Source organism: Alosa alosa, chromosome 11, assembly GCF_017589495.1.
Source record: "Alosa alosa isolate M-15738 ecotype Scorff River chromosome 11, AALO_Geno_1.1, whole genome shotgun sequence".
Lineage (NCBI taxonomy): Eukaryota > Metazoa > Chordata > Actinopteri > Clupeiformes > Clupeidae > Alosa > Alosa alosa.
The window spans coordinates 3,428,799-3,450,515 of record NC_063199.1 but is presented as its reverse complement, the minus strand read 5'-3'; the positions used below and the strand labels follow the sequence as shown (position 1 = coordinate 3,450,515).

The window sequence follows — 21,717 nt, the reverse complement described above, 5'->3', positions numbered from 1 at the left end:
GTAAATTCTAATGCAGACAAAGCTTGATGGCTTTCTCTCTCTCTCTGAGTGTTTATGTGTGTGTGTGTGTGTGTGTGTGTGTGTGTGTGTGTGTGTGAGTGTGAGTGTGAGTGTGTGAGTGTGAGAGTGTGAGTGTGAGTGTGAGTGTGAGGGAGGGAGGGAGAATGTATTCTTCAATTGAAGTCCTCTCACCTTGACTTAGTGACGAACATGCCATTGGCCTGTGTGTGTGTGTGTGTGTTGGTAGGTGAGGGAGGCTGGTGTGTGGGTGTGTGTGTGTGTGTGTGTATGTGTGTTGCTGGATAAGGCCTACTGCTAAATAAAAAAGGCAGGACACTGGGCTCTTCTAACTCCAGCTAGGGCCAGTTGTTGGACACAGGTAAAGCTGTTCCCACAAAAGGACAAATATCCACACACTGGATTTTTACTCCCAAAAACAACTCAAGATGCAAAGTCTAAGAAGGACTTGAGTTGAACCAATGGGCATCAAACCCAGCGCAACTGCTTGGAAAGCAGCAATGCTAACCAGTGCACTGTACTATCAACACCTTACTAAACAAATCTGTTATGGGCAAAACAATCCAGCGTTAGGCTCACGCTAACCCATCTGTAGGGGCAGACCTCCCGAGCGGTGAGCTCACCTGCCTCTGTGGTCACCATCTGCCTCTGCCACAGACCAGTGCCTCTGAAGTGTGTACTGATCAAAGCCAATCAATAAGCCATCAATGCCTCCCTTTTAGCAGGAGGGCGAACACAGAGCTGTTGTGACACGATCGGACCACCAAAGCTGGGTCTAATCCAGCAGCACCAGGTTGGGTTTCAGCTTCATAAGGTCAGCGAAATGCGATCCCAACCTGGTCAAGCCACATTCAAGAGTGGCCCAAAAATAGCCGCCAATAACCTTCTCCCCGATTGGCCAGCGAGTTGTCATGGCAGTGGAGGAGAAGGCAAGCGGCATGTGCTCTGTGAGGGGAGCAAGTTGACATTTGGAACCAAACAATCTCCCTCTCTTAAGAACTAGCTCAGGTGAACCACTTACATCTATTCTCAGAACCAGAAAGGCTTTATTATACACCATAGGTGGAGTGGTGGTACTTTCTCTGGTTCAAGACTGGTGAAAATAGAGAGGTTAGACCATGTTTTCCCCACTGCAGTATGGGGCTTTTTTAAGGATATCCATGTGACTTTCTCAGCTATCCGTCTACATAATTCAGCCAGTCTTTCTCTTCAGATGTATAACTTTAGTTCAATGCCTGATTGCTATACATTTGAAACTGACCTTCTATGGTTCACCAGCCAGATGTGCACGTGTACGTTCTAAACAGTTTTGTGTGTTGTGTATGAATAAATGTGTGTTCTCTGTGTGTATGTCTGTGTCTCTGTGTGTCTGTGCGTCTGCGTCTGTAAGTCTGTGTGTGTGTGTGTACCCAGTGAAACCCCACTCCATTTACCTCTGCAGTCTAAACTGATTACGGATGTGCTGGACTAATGGAGTGCATTAGCAGCAGAGAAAAAATAACATCCAATCAATCTCAATTACTGCCCACCACCACCTAGGCCTCACAGACCGGGGGCCGGAGTGGCCGACTCCCCCACACACACCTCCACCTCTCCGGGGTAATCAGTGCCGGGACGGTGGCCCCGTGACCTCTGCCTGGGCCTCACCCAGAGGTGCTCTTGGAGCTGGGGCCTTTCAGAAGCACATCTGTTAATCAGTCACTCTGATCACAGACAGAGAGGGCTGGAGGAGAGCTAAGGACATTGGGATGGTTGGGGCCATCAGACGCAGTAAAGGAGAGCGTGTGCAAGTGTGTGTGTGGAAGTGTGTGTGTGTGTGTGTGTGTGTGTGTGTGTGTGTGTGTGTGTGTGTGTGTGTGTGTGTGTGTGTGTGTGTGTGTGTGTGTAGTGAAATGAAAGGGCCAAAGCCTCTGCTGAGCTTCAGGGAGTCTGAACTCTTTAACACCTGGAAGCCCTTGTTCAACAAGGCCTGTGATATGGAAGATCTGTCCACTTCTGCTCAAGTATCAGCGGATTATTTTAAATATCAGAGGAACCTTTAAATCCCTGACACCGTCTCCCCACAGCATCTCAGAGGGGCAATGCACGAGTGAGGGACTGTCTGATACACTGATTTGACACTTACTGAAACGAAAGGGCTACATTTGCATTTTCACAAAAGATATTTAGATTTTTACAAGATGATTACCATTCATATTAAGTATGCTAGCTTATTTATGTGTATATTTGTGTTCAGTTTTGATGAGTTGTGTCCTCTCATCAAGTGGAGACTAAGGCTGATCTGATACTGTGTGTCTCTGCCTATGTGTATATATGCGTTTGTACGAGAAGTGTGAAATTGAGTGTTTGAGTATGTGTGTGTGTGTGTGTGTGTGTGTTACCTTGTGGAGCCTGAGGCTGCTCTCGTGCTGTGAGTTCATGGTGTGCAGTTTGAGCTTCTCCAGACTCGGGGCATCGTAGGCACAGGCGTTGCAGCGGAGTCGCACAGGGTTGCCCACGTTTACGCTCACACTGTTCAGCCACCACTCCACCTCCCTCTCCTTCTCCCTCTCGTCCTCTCGCTCCTCCCCACCGTTGTCATGGCCGCGGCTGCCACGGCGACGTCGGGCACGGCCCTCCCGCAGGTGTGCGGCCAGCTGGTACCTCAGCAGGTGCTTGTCTGTCTGGCAGTGCAGCTGGAAGTTGGCGCGCAGCGGCGTGGCGTACTGGCACAGCCGGCAGTGGTGGCTCTCGCCCACCGTGGTGCGCCACTCGGACTCGGGCAGCGAGCGCTGGGCGGCCAGGTGCCGTGCCAGTCCGTCCAGCCCGTCGCACGAGAACTGCTCGCACACGCCGCACTGGAACATGCTCTGGCCGGCCGCGAGGTCAACTCCACCCGGAGATGGCTCGTGGGTGCCCGGGTGATGGTCAGAGGCGGGCACCTCCATCTCCGGCTCCCCACGGGTCAGTGCCAGTCCAGAGACGTCCTGCGCGGAGAAGATGCTGCGCAGGAACTGGGCATCGGTGGCCATGGGATCGGCCTTGGTGCCAAGCGTCAGGTTGAGACTGCGCGCCTGCGACAGGTAGAACTGGTAGATGTCGGTGTCAGAGGGGGTGGGGGGCAGCGACGCTGGACCCCCGCCTGCCCCCAGTGCCCCGCCGAGCGCCAGCCGCATGCCCGTGCGGTGCTGCTGCATCTGGGCCAGGTTCTGCTGCAGCAGCAGCATGTTGTGGGTGTGCTTCTCGCTGGTCATGTGGATGCGCAGGTTGCGCGCCACGTTGGTCTCGTAGTCGCACACCTCGCAGCGCCACATGGCCGGGCCCTTGGGCTTGGCTGGCGACGGCGAGCTGCACGTGCCGCCCACCTGAGGCCCCACCTGGCCCGCGTGCGGCTGTGAGTGGGCACGCGGTGGGGGGTGCAGCGCGCTGGGCTGCGTAGGGCACGGGGCAGCTGACGCCGCGCCACCTCCCGTGGGCGCGTTCCCGTAGCCCTGGGCGTCGCGAGCCGAGCCGTGCGAGTGGCCGGCCTCGGTGCCCGAGCCGTTTCCGCCGTTCTGCAGGTTCTGCATGTTGTGCAGGTGCTTGTCGGACTGCATGTGGATGCTGAGGTTGCCCTTGGTGGTGGTGGAGTACTGGCAGACGTGGCAGCGGAAAGGCTTGTAGCCGCAGGTGTAGGTCTCGCCGCGGGCCAGCCGTGGGTGGCTCTGCCCACTGCTGCAGTAGGGGCACTCATCGCCCTCAGACTCTGGATGCTTCTCCTTCATGTGCGCCTCAAGCGTCTGCTGGTACTTGTAGTGCCAGTTGCACTTGGGGCACTTGAGCGTCTTGCAGGAGTTGCGCGAGTGAGAGCCCGACAGGTAGCTGCCCATGGCGTAGGGCGAGCTCTGGGCCCCGTTTTCTCCGCTGCCGCTCCCGCTCCCGAAGTCCACCATGCTGCCACCACCACTGCTGGATCCTCCTCCAGCGCCCAAGTCCTGAAGGGCCTCAGGGGAGCCTGCCGAGGGAGTTCCCTGCCTGGGCAGGGTGTAGGTCAGGCCAGGATGCTGCTGCTGGTTGTGGTGGTGGTGGTGGTGGGGGTTGTGTGGGTGGCTGGGGTGCTGCAAGCTGCTGCTGCTAGCGGTGGCTCTGTCGGGCGAGCCGTCGTTTGGTTGTGTTGCGTTGGCACTCTCTCCATTGGCACATTCGTCTCTGGGCGCCGAGGCGGGCGACCCTGTCTTGCCGCTGTCGTCCGCGGGGGAGACCGGCTGGGCACGGGACAGGCAGTTAAAGCTGGTGTGGGGGGCTGCGCTGGGCGTAAAGCTGGTTCCCTCAGCCACTCCTGCTGGGGTGGAGAGGCTAGGGGCGAGGGTGGGGGTTTGGGTGTGGGCAGGAGTAGCCAGCAAAGGAGATTTGGAAATATCGCTTTGGTTTGCGAGGGCCTCCTCCCTCAGTCCGCCTTTGCTGCTACCGCTGCCACTGCTACCGTTGCCACGACTGCCGGCCTCGGCTAGGTCGCGCTCATCATCGTCCAAGTCTGAGAGCAACCCCTCATCCCCTTCCTCCTCCTCAAAGTACTCTTCCTCTTCCTCTCTCACAATCACTCCATCGCTTGTAAAGAGTCCTCTCTCTCCCCCTGTCCCTTGGTCCCCTTCCCCATCTCGCCTCCTCGACTCAGGCAGGGTTTGGTGCTGCCCCAGAGGGGTGTGGGGGTCTTTGGCAGGCCAGGGAGCTGGGGTGGGAGTTTGGGTTTGGGTGTGAGGGGAGCAGGGGGCGGCAGTGGGGGGGGCCGACCCGCTCCCGATTTTTGGTTCCAGGAAGCTAAGGAGGGGCCGGTTGCCGGGGGCCACAGGCTGGATGATGGCGGAGGCGTTCTTGAGCGCAAGCAGGCGGCGCTCGCGCTCGCTCGGAGCCACGCCGTGCTCCCGGGCCGCGTGCAGCGTGAACGAGCGCGCACAGCCGAACGACAGCCGGCATAGGAAGCACATCAGGATGGGCCGTCGCCCAGGCAACCCCGAGGCCCGCCCCCCGGACGCGTCCGCAGCCTCGGTGAGGAAGTCATCTTTGGGTAGACCATTGCTGGTTGGCTGCTGGCCGTCGTCCTGGTGATGCAAATGGAACACGCGGAAACTGTGCAGGGTGGGTCCAGGCTGCGCCAGAGTTTGGATCTGGGTTTGGTTCTGGTTCTGAGAGGGCGGGTGGAACCAGGGCGCCAGGGATGCGGCGATGTGGCAGGTGCTGATGGTGAGGGGGGGTTGGGGCGTGGGAGGCGGGGTGGGGTTGTCCCCCTCGGCCTCCCTCTGACTTAGCTGGTTCAGGTTCTCCACAACAAATGCAGAACCATCTGGCCGGTACACAATCTCCCCCACCAGCTCCTCCACGTCGCCCTCCTCCTCCTCCTCGTCCTCCTCGAACATCTCATTCTCGTCGTAACAGTCCTCCTCGTCTACATCACTTCCTGCCCCTAAAGCTCCTCCCACCTGTCCCCCAAACCCCTGGTCCATTCCATTCACTCCTCCCTCGTCCCTCCTCCTCTCCTCTGCTCCTCCTCCGTTCTCCTCTTCCTCGCCCTCCTCCTCCCCTCCTGTGGTGGGTCGCCTCCTCAGGCCCTTCTCGGCTGCTGCGGTGGGGCTCTGGAGGTGCAGCAGGGGAGAGGGGATGAGCGGGGAGAGCGTGCCCAGTGAGAGGGGCTGGTTCTTGGGCAGGAGGAGCAGGCCGGGGTGGGGGAGCCTCCAGGGAGGCTGGGTCTGGGAGCCCTCATGGTCCGTGGAGTCACAGAACTCCATCCTCGTGCCTACACCGCGGGACCATCACACCCTGACCTGAGGAGGACAGAGAGAAAACATGAATAACACAATAAAAACATATTTATCCAAACACAGTAAAATGATGTTAAAATGAAATACTCATCAGGACAAAATAAAGCTATATTTTAGTTAAAAATATCAAATATTTGTTATTGATAATAAGACATGATGTAACATCACGCACACGCTTTGAGCTACTACATCCTTAGCATTCAGTGTAGTGCACGGGGGGTGTAAGTGCTTGAGTGATGGCTCTGTTCAGTACAAACAAAGTGCACATCTGATATCCCAGCAATCAATAACATCACCACCACAGCGAGTGTGTTGATGGAAAGAAAAGTGAGACTTGAGGAATAAGACAAAAGAGGAAGAAAAGAAAGAAGACAGACAAAGGGGAAATGTCTATAGAAGAATAGGATCTAAAGAAAGGGGAACACATCTGCTTTGTTCTACCTGAGTGCATGTGTTATATATAATATTCTCCTGAAAAACAGATACACACAGCTCATTCTCTTTCATACATAAAGACAAAAATGATGGATGTGTGTGTGTGAGTGAGTTAGAGAGAGAGAGGGTGTGTGTGCATGTATGCATGCAGGTTACCTAGCCTGTGATCCCCGCACAGAAGAGGTCTCTGACAGAAGTGTGTGTGTGTGTGTGTGTGTGTGTGTGTGGGGGGAGATTAATAGGATGGCTGGGGTTTAATAGGGGTCTGGCTGTGAAAATGCTGTGCCTGGCAAGAGTCCTCTGGTCTATAGGGGTGTATTAGCACTGGCAATTGTTTAGATAGATAATATGTGTATGTGTGTAGATATGGTTCTGTATGTGTGCATTTTCTGTTTTAAGACTTAGTGGTACATATTTACGTTGGTGTGTGTGTGTGTTAGTATGTACTCTGCACCTCTTAAACGGCACACTCCCTCAGCCCAGACTGTGAGGCTCAGACAGGGGTGTGTGTGTAGCGGAGGCTACTGGAGGAGTTAGCTCCCTTATGGGAAAATCAATAGCAGCAATGCTAAGCAACTTACAGGAATCTGCGGCAGGATGCTGCTATTGATACCGAGAAACACTCTGATGTGGCACAGGGGACGTGTTCAATGATTGAACACACACACACACACACACACACACACTCTCACTCTAAAACACACAGACACAGTTCACACACACATTGTTCTCCTCAGGCTAGGATTAGAGGCTTGCAGACTGAGGCAGCCCTGGAGCCACACTACTCTGTGTGTGTGTGTGTGTGTGAGGGTTAAAATAACACAGCGGAGTCACAAAAAAGAGCAGATTATTTAGGAGTCAGATCAGGTCAAGAGCTCTTACGCTGAACACTGGTTTTCCTGGAGAAATCAATGACACAGTGCTCTCCACTTCCCTCTTTCCACCTCTCTCCCTCGTTCTCTCTCTCATTTTTTTTGTTCTGTTGAAGTCTTTCAACATAGGACCCAAGCAGCACATCACTGAGCCCCTCTGCGGCCTGGACACGGTGACAGTGACGGGGAAATCCTCAAGTCAAAATAGGGGCTCTCAATCACGAGTGCCATGAGTAGGAATCATCCTCCCGTAGCTGTGGTCTACATCATCAGAGGGCTTTCACTGAGGCACGCACAGGTAAAGACAGGCTCCTCGGCCAATACAATGAGGGCTGATTGCACTGAATGGAACAGGAAATGTCATTCAGCCTGCTCAGATGAGGGCATATGGAAAGAGGGATCTACTGAAACGTGGCAGTTTGTCATTTGATCCTCCTGTACCCTGCGCTCTCCTCGTGTTCTGTGTGTGTTTGTGTGTTTGTGTGTGTGTGTGTGTTAGTGAGTGAGGAGTGAGTGAAAGAAAGAGAGAGCAAGAGAGAGAGATTCCATGTTGACTATCTTGAAGCATGATTCCTGTATGATGTGTGATGAAGTTAATGTTGATGTATGTGTGTATGAACAGAGAAAAGAGAGAGATGGACAGAGATCGTTAGATAGAGATATTTATAAGGATAGACAGATATAGATAGCTAGATAGATAGCTAGATAGCTAGATAGCTAGATAGATAGATAGATAGATAGATAGATAGATAGATAGATAGATAGATAGATAGATAGATAGATAGAAAGATGGAGAGAGACAGACAGAGATGGAAAGATGTGTATGGGCCGAAATGGAGAGGGGTGGGGGGTAATTAGAGCCAGCTCATTAGTGAAGTGTTAATTACTCATCTCCTGGGGAGGGCTGGGGGGGCAGACAGCAGGAATACCCCATTTCCTTCCAATTAGCAACCAGGGTGTGTGAGGGAGCTGAAGACAGGAGATATGAAGGTGTGTGTATCTGTGTGTGTGTGTGTGTGTGTGTGTGTGTGTGTGTGTGTATGTATATGAGTGCACTTATGTGTTTTTGTGTGTGCATGTGTGTATGTTAGTATGTATGTTTGCATGTGTTTGAGTGTGTGTCTTTTGTATGGGTGGGCTACATAGCCAACGGAAGTCGACAACTGCAGAGATTGTGTGTTTGAATAAGCGTGATTAGAGAGTTGCCCGTTAACACACATATTTCTCTCTCTAAACAAGCTATGCTACTATAGCAGACAAACACACACACAGGGTCCCAGGAGATAAAATTTAAACAAGGCAAGATCTGTTTGAGTGCATATATTATCAGCACAAGAGAGGTACTGATGTAATAAGAAAGCCGAGAGAGAGAGAGAGAGAGAGAGAGAGAGAGAGAGGTTGATGCATAAATTATTCCTGATACAAAGATTTTGTAACATCACAACCACAAACCCATACTTTCCCCTCAGGCATTCTGGCACTGATCACAAACACAGAGCCGGGCATACACAGCAGGGGAGCATGAGAGTGTGTGTGTGTGGCTTCATCTGTGTGAATGTATCTGCAATGTGTATGCAACAATAAATAGTGATTAAACCGAAGAACACACAAACATGGGCATGTGTGCACATGAACAGACAGACAGACAGACAGACAGACAGACAGACAGACAGACACACACACCACTGAACATTAGAATGAGGATATCCTCAGTGTCATTAACACACACCACACGTTTGGGTTCTTGTCTGCGGCCGGTGTAATGAACAGATTAACATTTCTGCTTTATTGAGAGCAGTGTATGAGAGACACCCGTACAAATGAACACTGCCCAGGGCGCTGCTCATCACTTCAATTTTTAAACACTACAGGGAGGCTGAGGGCTATTACACCTGGCCAAGTGAAGACAATGCGTCTAGCTGTGCAAGCTATACACATCATAACGACGATGAGCTGGATTTGTGCAGTTCATCAATCTGAACGAACACACACACACACACACACACCAAAGGAGTGTGTGAGCATATTAGTGGTCTCTGTTTACATAGCAAGTTGCCATCAGCTTCCTCCCCTGTGGCTGTCCCTATGCTTATTTGGCCTCACACAGCCATGCATTAACTACAGGGCCAACAGAGCTATAACCACAGTCAATAGCACAAACTAATCCATAAGACAAATTGGTCAACCCAATTACATACCGGCTAATGGGATCAATATATCTATAGAAGCGGTGTCACATCTATAGCATAATCTAGCTAATAATCAATGCAGTAACCTCAACAAAGTCAGACTGCCATGTGTGTGTGTGTATTGGTCTACTCTTTGATAATCCATCTGTGCCACACACCGATTGACTAATTTAACACACAGTGACCATAAGCTACTCTGGAGGAGCTGGGCTATTAGTTGCAGCATTCTACTGAACAGCACAGTCACACGGGACACCAATTTGTCTGACTTGACTTCATATTATGGACACTTCTCTCTCTCTCTCTCAGGTTGTGGTCATAAGCATGTTCATAATTGTTGGCATGATAACTGCATGAAACAGCCAGTCTGACCTGAGGGCCAAATCCTTGATTCCTCATACTCCTCAATTCCTCTCCTCACAGCAGGAAACCAAACACAACATACAAAAGTGTGTGTGTGTGCGCGTATGCAAGTGTGTGTGTGTGTATGTGAGGAACAACACCAAAGCATCACACTTCCTTGTCCAAGACGATGGACCATCACACAGATACATTTTCAAAATCGTTTCCTTAGAAGGTGATGGAGTTCACGGTGATGAGTGGACTCATGCTCGTTGGTTTCAGCTGGAAAGCAGCCTTCAGCACTTCTGCTCTGTTACCAGTTCCCACTGAGTGTTGAGTAATCTGGCAGTGGAGGGGGGAAAAGCACCCCATTACTAGTTCACATTCAGTGCAGAGAAAGCCAACATTGTGGAGCACAGCACACATCATGGGGAGAGGGTCCCGACACTTTGTCTCAGCTGTCCGTTCAGGGGCTGGATGATCACAAAAAGACACGCTGAACTCGCGCTTTCATCTCTTCATTCAACCCCGCCTTTGACATCTACCCAGAGAGAAACTTTCCTAAACTCACTATATGTCTGTTGATCACAGGCCCAGGTCTGAAACTGAGTAGCCTAAACAGCAGCCAAAATGTGACACACACACACACACAATCACACTGTCACATGCCTGTAGCTGGGCATGAGCAGACATTTACATAATGCCACACCTGGGCTGATGATCCCGTCTGCATCTACCGGGTCCGCATCACAGGCCCACTGACGCCATGCTCACTGGCCAGATGCTGGACCCATACTGAGCATGTGCAGACACTACTCATGTGCTCAAACAAGGCTGTACAGATAGAAGACCTGTAATGAGCATGTCCGGAAATCAGTCCCACACTAGATGTCAGGACACTGGCCATACACTGAGCGCGTTCAGATTCAAGGCCTCTACTGAGCATGTGCAGTGCTTTTGACTGCATCTGGTGTTCATCTTCTGCATGGAGCTCAGGTGACAGAGGGAAGATGGCCGGCAGTCAGCAAGCACAAGCAGTGACTGATGTGCTGGGCTGGACTTTACTGAAATGGAGCACAGCGGTTGCGTTTGAGAGCATCACACCTCTGGGGTGAAGGGAAAGACGGAGTCTGATAGCTAGAGAGACCACACTAGAAGCAGCGTAATGGACAAGAAGCTACTAGTGTGACAAGCTGGCTTATAGCCATGGGATTAGGAACATATATTTATGCTTGTAGCAAACATGCCAAGCCCTTGTCACAGCTCCTACAGTGGTGTTACAGGAGCATTATAAAGAGTGTTCATAATGAACAAACATATCATTGAGAATAAGGGAATAAAATAAGTCATAGATGCTTCCATACCACAGTATATATGCAAGTTAAGCAACTATCTTTGAAGCACTATGGTGTGAACTATTACAACAGATAGGTTTGTTTTATATCTCTTAAGGCTGTACAATAAGACTACTGGGGACTAATGTGAGGAAAACCACAAAGGTCCTAAAAAGTCTGTTGTCTCCCTCTGTCTCTCTCAGTGCAGAGGCACTCGCTTTCCTGCGTCACCCTGGGAAACGAGTAGTGACGTGGGGTCAGAGGTCGGGGGTGAGGCGTGACATGAGGGGCCGCGGCGACAGATGTCTTCCTGAGTGATGTCACGGCGATCAGCTGTCGGGCCGGGCCCTGCTCACTCCGCCCTGCCCTGCTATGGGGTCCGCCCTACCGACCCAACAATGACCTCCAAAACACCAGCCGCCTTCCAGCAGCCTCGCAGATGGAGGCAGGAGGAACAGCAACATACCAGCCGTGTCCATAATTCAGGTCTATGATATTCAATGACGTTCTCCTTAATTATAAACACTGGATACACTGGTTGCAAGAGCATGCTAAAGGTTAGTAAGTAAGTGTGGTAACATGTTTAAACATGGAGGAAGGGAATCATTGATGATTTTTTTTATGACTACTTTTCCCATGCTCAATCTGCATTCATCACTGTTTAAATTTAAACCATAGTTTCTACACGCTGCATCTGTCTGCAAGCTAGTACATGCATACACACGCACACACCCGCAGGGTGCTCACACACTCAATAATATATGGCCTCTCTCCAAACCTCAAACTACCTTTTAATGCAGTGCTTCACGGCTGAGGCATGTTACAGGCCACAAGTCATGTCAGCCGACAGTTCAGAACATTTATCACTTTCACACATATAAAACACACACACACACAGCTCATACAAAACCTACGCTGATGACTTAAATTGGGGAAGGACGTGGTATTAGTCGTTTAATTTTGGCTTATGAACACACCACAAAAGCATTCACACACACACACACGTAAGAGTGGATGGATAAAGAGGAGATTGGTGTGTGATCCCGATTATTGATTTTAGCTGGTAGGAGAGGGGTGGGTTTATCAGGTCACTGTTACAGACTAAACGAGTCTTTACTGAGCTTAGGAGACTAAACGTGGGAGAGGGTGAGTGAGAATAAGAGAGGGGGAGAGAGAGAGAGAGAGAGAGAAATTGAGAGAGAGGTAGACAAGCAGACAAGGGGGGGTAGCGAGCGAGAGAATGTTAATAAATCCAGTGTTGCAGACTTATCATACAAAGCTTCAATTTTCTCCCCTCGAATATTTGCCTCTGTCTGTGTGTGTGTGTGTGTGTGTGTGTGTGCGCGCGCGCATGCATGCACACAGGAAGGCTTGGTTCAAACGTTTAATTTCACATCAAATTAAAATTAAAAGTGAAAGATAATTAATCTTTATATAATGTAAAGAAATTGAAGGCTCTGTCTTCAGAGATGTAATTGGATGGTGTCTGTAGCTTTCCGGAGTGGTGCTGGAAGAGGGGGGGTCTGCAGTGTGCCTACCCCAGCACAGCCACGCCTGCCTGGGTGATTCTCTGTCCTAGCATCCCCAGATCTGTCATTGCTCTGGATCTCCAGTGATATGTGAGCGTGCATGCGGATGTGTGTGTGTGTGTGTGTGTGATGCCGAGGGCTTCTGATCAATCTTATCTAGCTGACCTGATTGAGTTTTTAATTTAGCCAGGGATCAATAGCGCCAGTCTATTGGTGATGTGTCCCAAAGTCCATTTAACACTGGCAGCCTGGCTATCCTCACATCAGCCGGTAGGAAATGTAAATTAAGGCTGCCATGCTGTATGTCTCTGTCTGCTCTGCTTGCATGCCTGCTCCAGTCTGTATTTGTGTGTGAGTGTGAGAGAGAGAGAGAGAGAGAGAGAGAGAGAGAGAGAGAGAGAGAGAGAGAGAGAGAGAGAGAGGGAGAGAGGGGAGAGAGAGAGAGAGAGAGAGAGAGAGAGAGAGAGAGAGAGAGAGAGAGAGAGAGAGAGAGAACCGAGCCGAGAACTTCCCTATTCTGTGATTTCATATAACTACAATGAAATAAAGTCTATATGCATTTATGATCGAACACACCAACACGCACACACACACACAAAATATATCTCATCTTCGCTGTATGTATAAAACCACATTAATAGACTTTGCGAGCATGTAGTGTGTAACACGCCTTTAAGGAACTGCATAACCAGGCTTGCAGACGCTTTTTCTGCTGAACACACTGTGTGCTGTAATTAAATATTTGTTTATACAGCAGTTCTCTGGAGGTCCAGCTGCCAGGGGGACTACGCTCTCGCTCTGTCCGCCCTGGACCAGCCCTGAAGGGGTTAAGAGTGGAGGCAACCCCCCTTGGGTCTGGGGCCCTCGGGGCTATTGTTACAGAGAGGCTGAGCTGAAGCACAATCTCCCTCTCTGACTCGCTCGCTCGCTCCCTCTCCCTCACACACACACACACACACAGAAATGACGCCTAAAATGGCCTCTGAGACTTGGCTTGTCCGCTCATGTTTGGCTCTACCTGATTTAGTTTGCTAATCTCTCTCTCTCAGATATATAGATTTATACACACATAACAAAATTCCCTCTCTGTCTCCAGTCCTCCTCTGCCACCTCCATTGCCTCCGCACACCGCCCCCTCCGCCCCCCACTCCATCCAGGCTGGGCTGTTAAATATTTGCTGAGGAGTCTCTCTGACAGTGGGTTATATTTTCTCTCTGACAGAACTCAGGAGTAATTTATTCCAACTCGGCGCTCTGTTTAATTTCAGCAGGTTGCTTCATAAAACGACTTCCTTCTGCTGGGCTCTTCTGAAACACTAACCTCTACTTCCCTGTGCAGCACAGACGGCAGCTTTCCGCAATTTTGCACAGATTCCTTCACATTGCAGAAGCATCAATGCATGTTTACAAATAAATGAGGAAGTACCAAACATGCTTATACATATCTTCTACAACATCTTCTATATATTCTAAAAAATCTGTATATTATGTAACCCTAAATTATATAAACCTTAATTATGTAAACATTCCTCATCCTTAGCATGTTATATACTGACATTATACAATATCCAACACATATACATGACATACAATTTCATAGAGTCAGATGCTTTTTAAATGCAAATTATTATTATTAATAATATTATTAATCATATTAGTATTGTTATTAAATACTATTATTAATAATGTATTATCCAAATTAGATCAATACTACTACTACTACTACTACTAATAATAATAATAATAATAATAAAATGTATATTGTTGTTATTGTTATTAGTATTATATTGTTGCTGTTATTCTTAAGAGTATGATTGGCCTAATGTCTCATGTTACATTCAAAATATTTAAACATTAAACATTTAAAGTCAATTGACTCTTTTGGTCAGTTTGAAAAATGGTGGCGCCATTCAAGCAGCGCTGCTACTGATCTCCCCCAGAACAGAACTGAAGCCCTGTGAATGAGCAGGGGGTGCAGGGGAGACAAAAAAGATGATCAAGGAGGGAAAGAAAATGGCTTGCACCAAAGTCACAAGCCAGAGCTGCAGCCATTGTTCAAGAGATTAGTGTGTGTGTGCAGTGCAAGGAGCTCTCGGATGACTGATCAGTGTATGTGTGTGTGTGTGTGAGTGTGTGTGTGCCTGTGTGTTGCACGTCTGCTGAACTGACCATTGTGATGATAAGCAGAGAGAGGGAGGGGTGTCAGTGAAGTGGACCAGGCATCTGTAGGCAAAATATTGGACCCTTACACACACATACACAACATTCTCACACCCTCAATCACAAACACACACACATATATACACACACACACAAATATATATATACACACACACAGGCAACAAAGAAGCAACCCTTTCCACACAAAGAACCACAACTTAGATTTTATACCTCTCAACACAAGGTGCTACTCCCTCACTCTCCCTCTCTTTCACACACACACACACACACACACACATAACTAATATTAGAATTTTATATCAACATGACCAAACCTGGACGAATGAACACAGGGACAATACATACATTAAATATTAATACTCTTGCATCCCACAACGCATGCATACACACACACACACACACTGCATATAAAAAAATAAAAATAATTGCTATTTTAATTGCCATCACAGAAAAAAATAAATTCACATTTATCACATTTTTAAATACTGAAATAAAGAATTGTTTTCAAGACCATACACACATAAACATTAGATGTAGATATTATATATATATATATATATATATTTAATATTAGTAGTAACATTATTATTGAAATAATATATAGCATAGAACAGTTACGTCTGCATTTCTGTCATTCTAAGTAAAATGTGTTTTTTATTTTTCCACAAATCTCATGCAGGAGCATTCTGATGACCATATGGTCCTTAAAAAGGCTTTTATTAGTGTTAAGCTCTAGCAGAAAATCACTGACAAAGGCCAAAGCATATCCCGCTTGCAACAACAGTCACATACGCAGGCAGCCATTTTAGCCCTAAACACGCACACGCACACACACACACACACACACACACACACACACACACTTCTCTCTTTCCCACACGTACACACACTTCTCCGTCTCTCACACAAACACCATTCAAAACAATGACATATTGGTCCCCATTTCTAAGCTGTATGGGCTACACTTGACTGAGCGGGCGAGAATGTGTTAACACTCAAGACTGCTAGGACAACATGCAGACAATGTGTGACACAAACTGGAGATTCTTCTGGCATAAATGTATCAATCTCTTTGCATACCAACACACATCACACAACATGTAGTTATGAACACACACACACACACACAAAAGCGTGCGAGAGAAAGTACTTAATGCATTCAATAAACTTAATCTCTACTTTTCTAATGCAGTGTTTAGAAAGAATGAAAAGTAGTGTATTCAATTAGGACATTTAATGCATGACAATTCTCTGAAATGTGTAGTCCTACAACAATACATATCTTCTCATGAACTGTCATAACTTTCAATTGCACACCAGATACAGCAGTTATGTGTCTATATTTCAAGTGAGAATTATACCTAAGTATAACGTAAATGTTTAGTCTATACATAGTTACAGAGAAATTGCAAGAGTCTTGGTGAATGCAAAGACAAAAAAGAAGGGACCCATTTGATCACTAGGTGACCTCCACTGCTTTGTTTAGGTGACCGGCAGTCCCCAACCCCCAAACATCACCAGCTCTCTCTCTCCCTCTTCCTCAAATCCTGGTTGACCTCTGCTCTGCCTCCATGGCTCTTTGACCTCGTATTCTCGGTCACTCGCCTGTAGCTAATGCCTTCATGATGTGGCCCTCTGCTCAATCCTCTATCTCTTTCTCCTAAAAATCGTTCTTGTCGCGGCCTTGCTTCGCCTCTGGATTCGCCGTCTGTGCTTTCGCCACCGAGATCTGGACTGCTTGCTGAGAGCTTATGGACACTTCTCAGATACTTCGTGGTCAACGGCACTGTCCGAAGATCTTGAGACTGCCGTAGTCTACCCTGCTATTTCAATGTAGAATAGCCTATAGATACTTTTCAAAAATAAAACATAGCCTATTAATGTCAAAAGGTAGCCTAATATTTACTTAAAATAAGATAGGCTAGACTGTAAGATTCTAGTTACAATGTACCCTCTATGGCGTTTTTGGATGAAACAGACATCCAAATCCATCTGTAACTATCCACTAAGGATATTTACATCATCTTTGCGTCTTAAGGACCAACTGTGGACGGCTCATCATCAGGTTTAGATAGACTGGCAAACACACACCATACGCAAACACACGCGCAGAATATTTTTATGTAATGGTTCAGCACGGAATGAGCAACATGTCAGACCAACTAAGAAAAGGAAAAAGAAACAAGAGAATATTCGCGGCTAAGGACCAGAAATCCCGAAGAGAGTCAAGGATGCAAAATATCTGAAGAATTAATAGCAGTTGCAACGAGGGCTACTGGGTGAAAAGAGAAGTGTGGTCAGTTGTAGCCTACAGCTCGGACAAAATACCCGTCTTGACCGAGACAGCAACTCTCCAAGTGAAGGCACAAAATGAAAGTTGGAGTCTTGCGGCAATGTGCTCACAGCCCTTCACTAAACACCGGACGTCTGCGGACTGTCTATCGGCAAAATATATGCATTTCTCGGCCACGCTCCGGAGCAGTATCCGCTGCATTCGGGCGATTCAAAACCCTTGCGTCAGTAGCCTACAAGGATCCAATGTGCTTCTTCAGTTATAAACATAAAAGACTACTGTTTTGTAACAACAATAATTGGCAACCTATCTATGCCTGGAGGGAACATATTGTCTTTTTGATGTTATTTTTACCTGTCAAGCACCAACCGATGTCGATCGACCAGACGTAAACACAGGTACGAATCTAACAACGAGGAAACACAACTAACGTTACTTGTTCAAAACAACTTACGGGCGCGTATTATCTGTCTACAACTGAAACTACGAGTAGTGTAAACAGGGTGAAGCCTTTCAAGCAAAACATACAAGCGCAGAGTGTAGCGTCGTAGGAACTTACATTTTTGGCGTCCGCTTTGAAAGCCTTGCTTTATAGTCCAGTAAACAAATGTTTCGCTTACATATCCCATCAAGGTAGTTCCGTTTGGTCAGTTAGCGTGCTCGACGATACGGTGAAGATCATTGTTGTAACGAGGTATATTCCGTTTAAAGCCTTATTTAGGGGGATTTGGTTGTTAAAGCAGGCGACGCGCCTAGTGTTTGTGTGAGGGAGGAGGTGAGAGCGGTTTCTGACGACGGGAGAGGAAAAAAACTCTTTGGGTCTTTATTCCTGCTAATTAGTTTCCTGCAAAAAATGGCTGGGATTAATGCACTGCGCATGTGCCTCATTACACAGGCACGACGGGAAGGGCTAATTAGCTACCTCCTGGATCAATAAGATTGGGCGACAGAAAGAGGGGGAGGGAGAGAAAGAGGGAGGGCACGATAGAGGAGGGGAAAAGTGATGGAATTATTATGAATTTTGATTATGAACGGGTGAATCCGTACCGAGAACCTAAATACGAGGCAAAGTTGAAAGCGGTGTTTGTTTTTAAAACTCAGACACTCGGAAGGCTCTGTTGCAAACCACAACGCTGGTCGGAGTGAAATTTTAACAGTGAATATAGTCTACGTCATTCGGACAGTTGTTAAAATATTAGATGAATCCCAGACGCTAGTTGGGTCCCAAAGTGGCAGATCCACGCCAAATGAAAACCATAGAAAGTCACTACCTGGGGACTTAAAAGTTGAACCTTCTACCTCCTAATTATTAGGATGGATCCTGGCAACCCTACCGAGGTGGAAAACAGCAATAAGTGATATTATTGTAGAAAGATTGGCTAGCTAAAAGGAACTAGCCTGAGTGCGTATTCTTCCATAACTATGACGTAAACAAGTGGAGTGAGTGTAGCGCAATGCAATGATATGGTGCTGAAGTGAGGCGCACGTGTGTGATACCGTGCGTGTTTGGCGCATAACTGAAATTAGAGCGCAGGGATCTCTTGCACTGCACCTAAATTAGATATGGCAAAATATATTTCAGTTTAGCCTACCTTGTTTTTTTTCTTTTGTCTAATGCTTTAGATGCAAAACAATACGAGTTATCGCCTGGTTAATGCATATTAAAACAAAACATTTCCCTTTTCAATCTCACAGCTCATTGGTAATGTTCACCACTCTAATGATTTGATTTAAAAATGAAACCGCTTATGATAAAATTCATATGAAATGGATCTATAATAAAAGGGTTGTTCTAGACGTGATACCTAGGCTGGTGAAATATGTTGTAAATGCTATTTGCCTCTACATAGACCCGATAACAGAAATATTATTGTAAATGGCGAAGTCTTGATAATCATGAACATTCTCGTGGGTTAGGTCATGTTACTGAAAAAAGGAAGCCTAGTTCTCCCAGGAATGTGTTTTTGTGAGAAGGTGATCTGTGTCTTGTGGCGGGGAAGATAGGGGCCAACTTGGAAAAAAATCTTTTGACAAGAAACAACGTAACCTAAGACTGTGCGCAGAAAGCTCCCCATTTCAACCAACAAGTTTTCATTTAAAATGCAGAATATAAAAGGCAACGTTGTTGCTAATAAAGCACCTGGTAAAGTAGATAACCCTAAGCTACCAAATGTATTTAATATGACGAATATTATCTCTTTAAGAGATGGCAAACAGGGAATTCTTAATCCAACTAAGCCATAGACACCAGAGTGTTCATCCTTGTCAACTTAACGTTCAGGCCAAAATTAATTAGACTGTATGTAAATCAGACTACAGTTTTGAGGTCAAATACATATCCAGGAGGCAAATGTTTTATATTGGTCTATGCATTACCTTTCACTTATGATACTTTGTAAAAGCACGCAATGTTTTCCTTTTTGTTAATAATTCATACAAATGTTGTTCTTTTGTGCAGCCTTTGGAAGAAGATAAAGAAAACCAAAACCACTAGCCAACAATGCCATAAAAGTAAGAAAGTTAGATGTATTGTCCACCCAGATGTTTAAATGGACATGTCCGAGACTCTAGTTGTGCATGGAGTATGCCATTGATCATCAATAGAAGCACATGTATAGATCATCAATAAAGAACACATGTAGTATGGATCGCTTGAGCTCACAGCGGGAGCTTTCACGGAGCTCTCTCTCTCTCTCTCTCTCTCTCTCTCTCTCTCTCTCTCTGCTGTCCATTAAACATGGTCATTTTCTTAAAACGGTGACTCCTTGCTGCATGCCCCCCTCTCTCTCTCTATCTCTTCCTCTCTCTCTCTCTCTCCCTCTCTCTTGCCTGTTTTTGTCATGGAAATTCTATTGTGGGCAGTTGAAAAGAAATGGACAATCTGTCACACACTTCTCGCGTACACTTTTGCTTAAAAAGGCACGGCAAGGTTCCTAATCCGCATTGATGAAATTAACTAGTTTATTGACATCAAGGCAAACTGATTACTGCTACAAACGTCACGCCGGACAAAATATCATGGACATAGTATAGGCCCCTACATAAAAGTATAAATATGAATTGCCAAAACTCAGTGGCCTAGAGTGTGTAACCACAGAAGGCTATTTGAAATATTTTGGATTATAAAATATTATTTTATTTTAGGCAGGTTTAAAGCTTTCGTGTTAAAATCCAAGAATGAACTGATTGCGCATCATGTCAAAATACCAAACAGTTCAGTCAGTTGTGCCTCTTCATTTAGATTATTTAGCCTCCCATCGTAACATCATATTTAAGAACGTTGTAGAACTGTTTTGTTTGACGTACGTTTCGCAGACTGCGTGCGTGCCCAGCCCTCTGTCTGTCTGTCTGTCTATCTATCTGGCTGACCGACTGTCTATTTCTTTGTTTGTTTGTCTGTCTGTCTAAATACATGCAACCTGCCATATTCTATACCCTATATAAGGTGATAATATTTGTCTATGAAAGCATCCTCTAAACATCTATTGGTCTATTAATTCTGTATTCTAAAACTTTTCAGTGTGGCAATGTAAACAGTCTATTCAACAAAAAAAGCATGTTGTGTGATTATTATTTTGTAAATATGATTAATTCTATGTAAATACATTGCCACTTTTCGGCCCTCTGAATGATTAAGACAATGTAGGTTGAGTAGGCTAGAATTAGAAACTGAAATAGTATCTAATAGCTGATATTCGCTTCTCACAGAATTTTCTTTTCAGAATGTGAAATAGGCCTATAGCTTGCCATCAGTCAGAAATTCTCCTGAGATTTCTGGACGTGACCATATGAGAAGAAAAAAAAGATTAATTATGCGTTTCTGTGACAACACTTTCGTGGTCTGAGTTACTGCCGACAGGTCATATTTGGGGCGGGGAGGGTCGTGATTTTTAGGTTTCTCATAAATTCTGAACCGATGGGGTTCCCTTTAGATGCGGAGAAAACGCCAAGAGAAAGAACCGGTGGAGCCATGGCGCATGAGCCACACCGGCGAGGTCAAACGCTCAGCCAGCGCCCTCTGACGTCCGTGATGCCTGATGGACAACCGGACGCGCGGAAACATTCACTACCTAGCTGCTGTGTTCATTGGGATAATATGGCGTTTCTTGCAAAGTAGTCTACTCTACATAACCTACAGCGAAAAACGCATATCCTACCCAAGTAGAGGATATGGCAGGTGATGATCCTCCAAAATAAATACACTGCATAAAAGTCCCTTCATCCTTATTATTTTCTTTCAACACCTTATCGTCTTCTCTTTTGCCTATCCCACTATCAACTAACATCTTGGGTAGGCCTATTCATTTATTAATCTTTTCGATGTCATAACAATAGCCTACTTATTCTTAGAATGATCATGGCACTATATGAAGTTTTTGCATTTCTCAAAAGAAGTATAAAATAAACATTCAGAAACTGGAGTGTGTCTTGTGGTGATTGAAGCAAGTAGGTGCTGATTGTCAGAGTTCTGTGGAGGTGTGGCCGCGGGTCCTTGGGGACAGCAGCCAGACCGAGCCAGGGGCCATGCTGATATGGAGGAGGTCTGCTTGTCTCGCCAGAGAGGCCGGGCAAAGCTACCTATGTCCCCGGTGAGTGAACAAGGAGGTGCAGAAAACCGAGCAGCCGGGGGAGACTTCCTGTGAGGCTGCAGGGAACAACGGCGTCTCCAGCACACAGCAGGCCCCATATACAAGGGACGCAGAGGTGTAACACGCTAGGGTTTTAGGTGGCGAGATGTAGCGTTTGAATCC

General features: G+C 47.0%; 1 protein-coding gene and 1 long non-coding RNA gene across 7 annotated transcripts in view; one reads left to right on the top strand and one right to left on the bottom strand.

Annotated features, from left to right (window-relative positions):
• Window positions 1-21,717, bottom strand: part of LOC125302979 (zinc finger homeobox protein 3-like) — a 64,454-nt gene that overhangs the window by 21,460 nt on the left and 21,277 nt on the right. For 2 of the 6 annotated variants that reach the window (XM_048256393.1, XM_048256399.1), the window contains exons 1-2: window positions 17,526-18,203; window positions 2,400-5,795 (exon numbers count right to left, since the gene is read on the bottom strand). In XM_048256393.1, the coding sequence (XP_048112350.1) occupies window positions 2,400-5,759 (3,360 nt within the window). In that variant the 5' untranslated portion in view covers window positions 5,760-5,795; window positions 17,526-18,203. Of the gene's footprint in view, window positions 1-2,399; window positions 5,796-7,109; window positions 7,290-17,320; window positions 17,451-17,525; window positions 18,204-21,717 lie in introns of those variants that run through there. The other 4 variants (XM_048256395.1, XM_048256394.1, XM_048256398.1 and 1 more) reach the window with 3 other exon arrangements.
• Window positions 15,899-21,324, top strand: LOC125302980. Its single transcript, XR_007194996.1, has 3 exons — window positions 15,899-17,364; window positions 19,425-19,477; window positions 20,899-21,324. It is a non-coding gene; the product is annotated as an uncharacterized LOC125302980 (long non-coding RNA).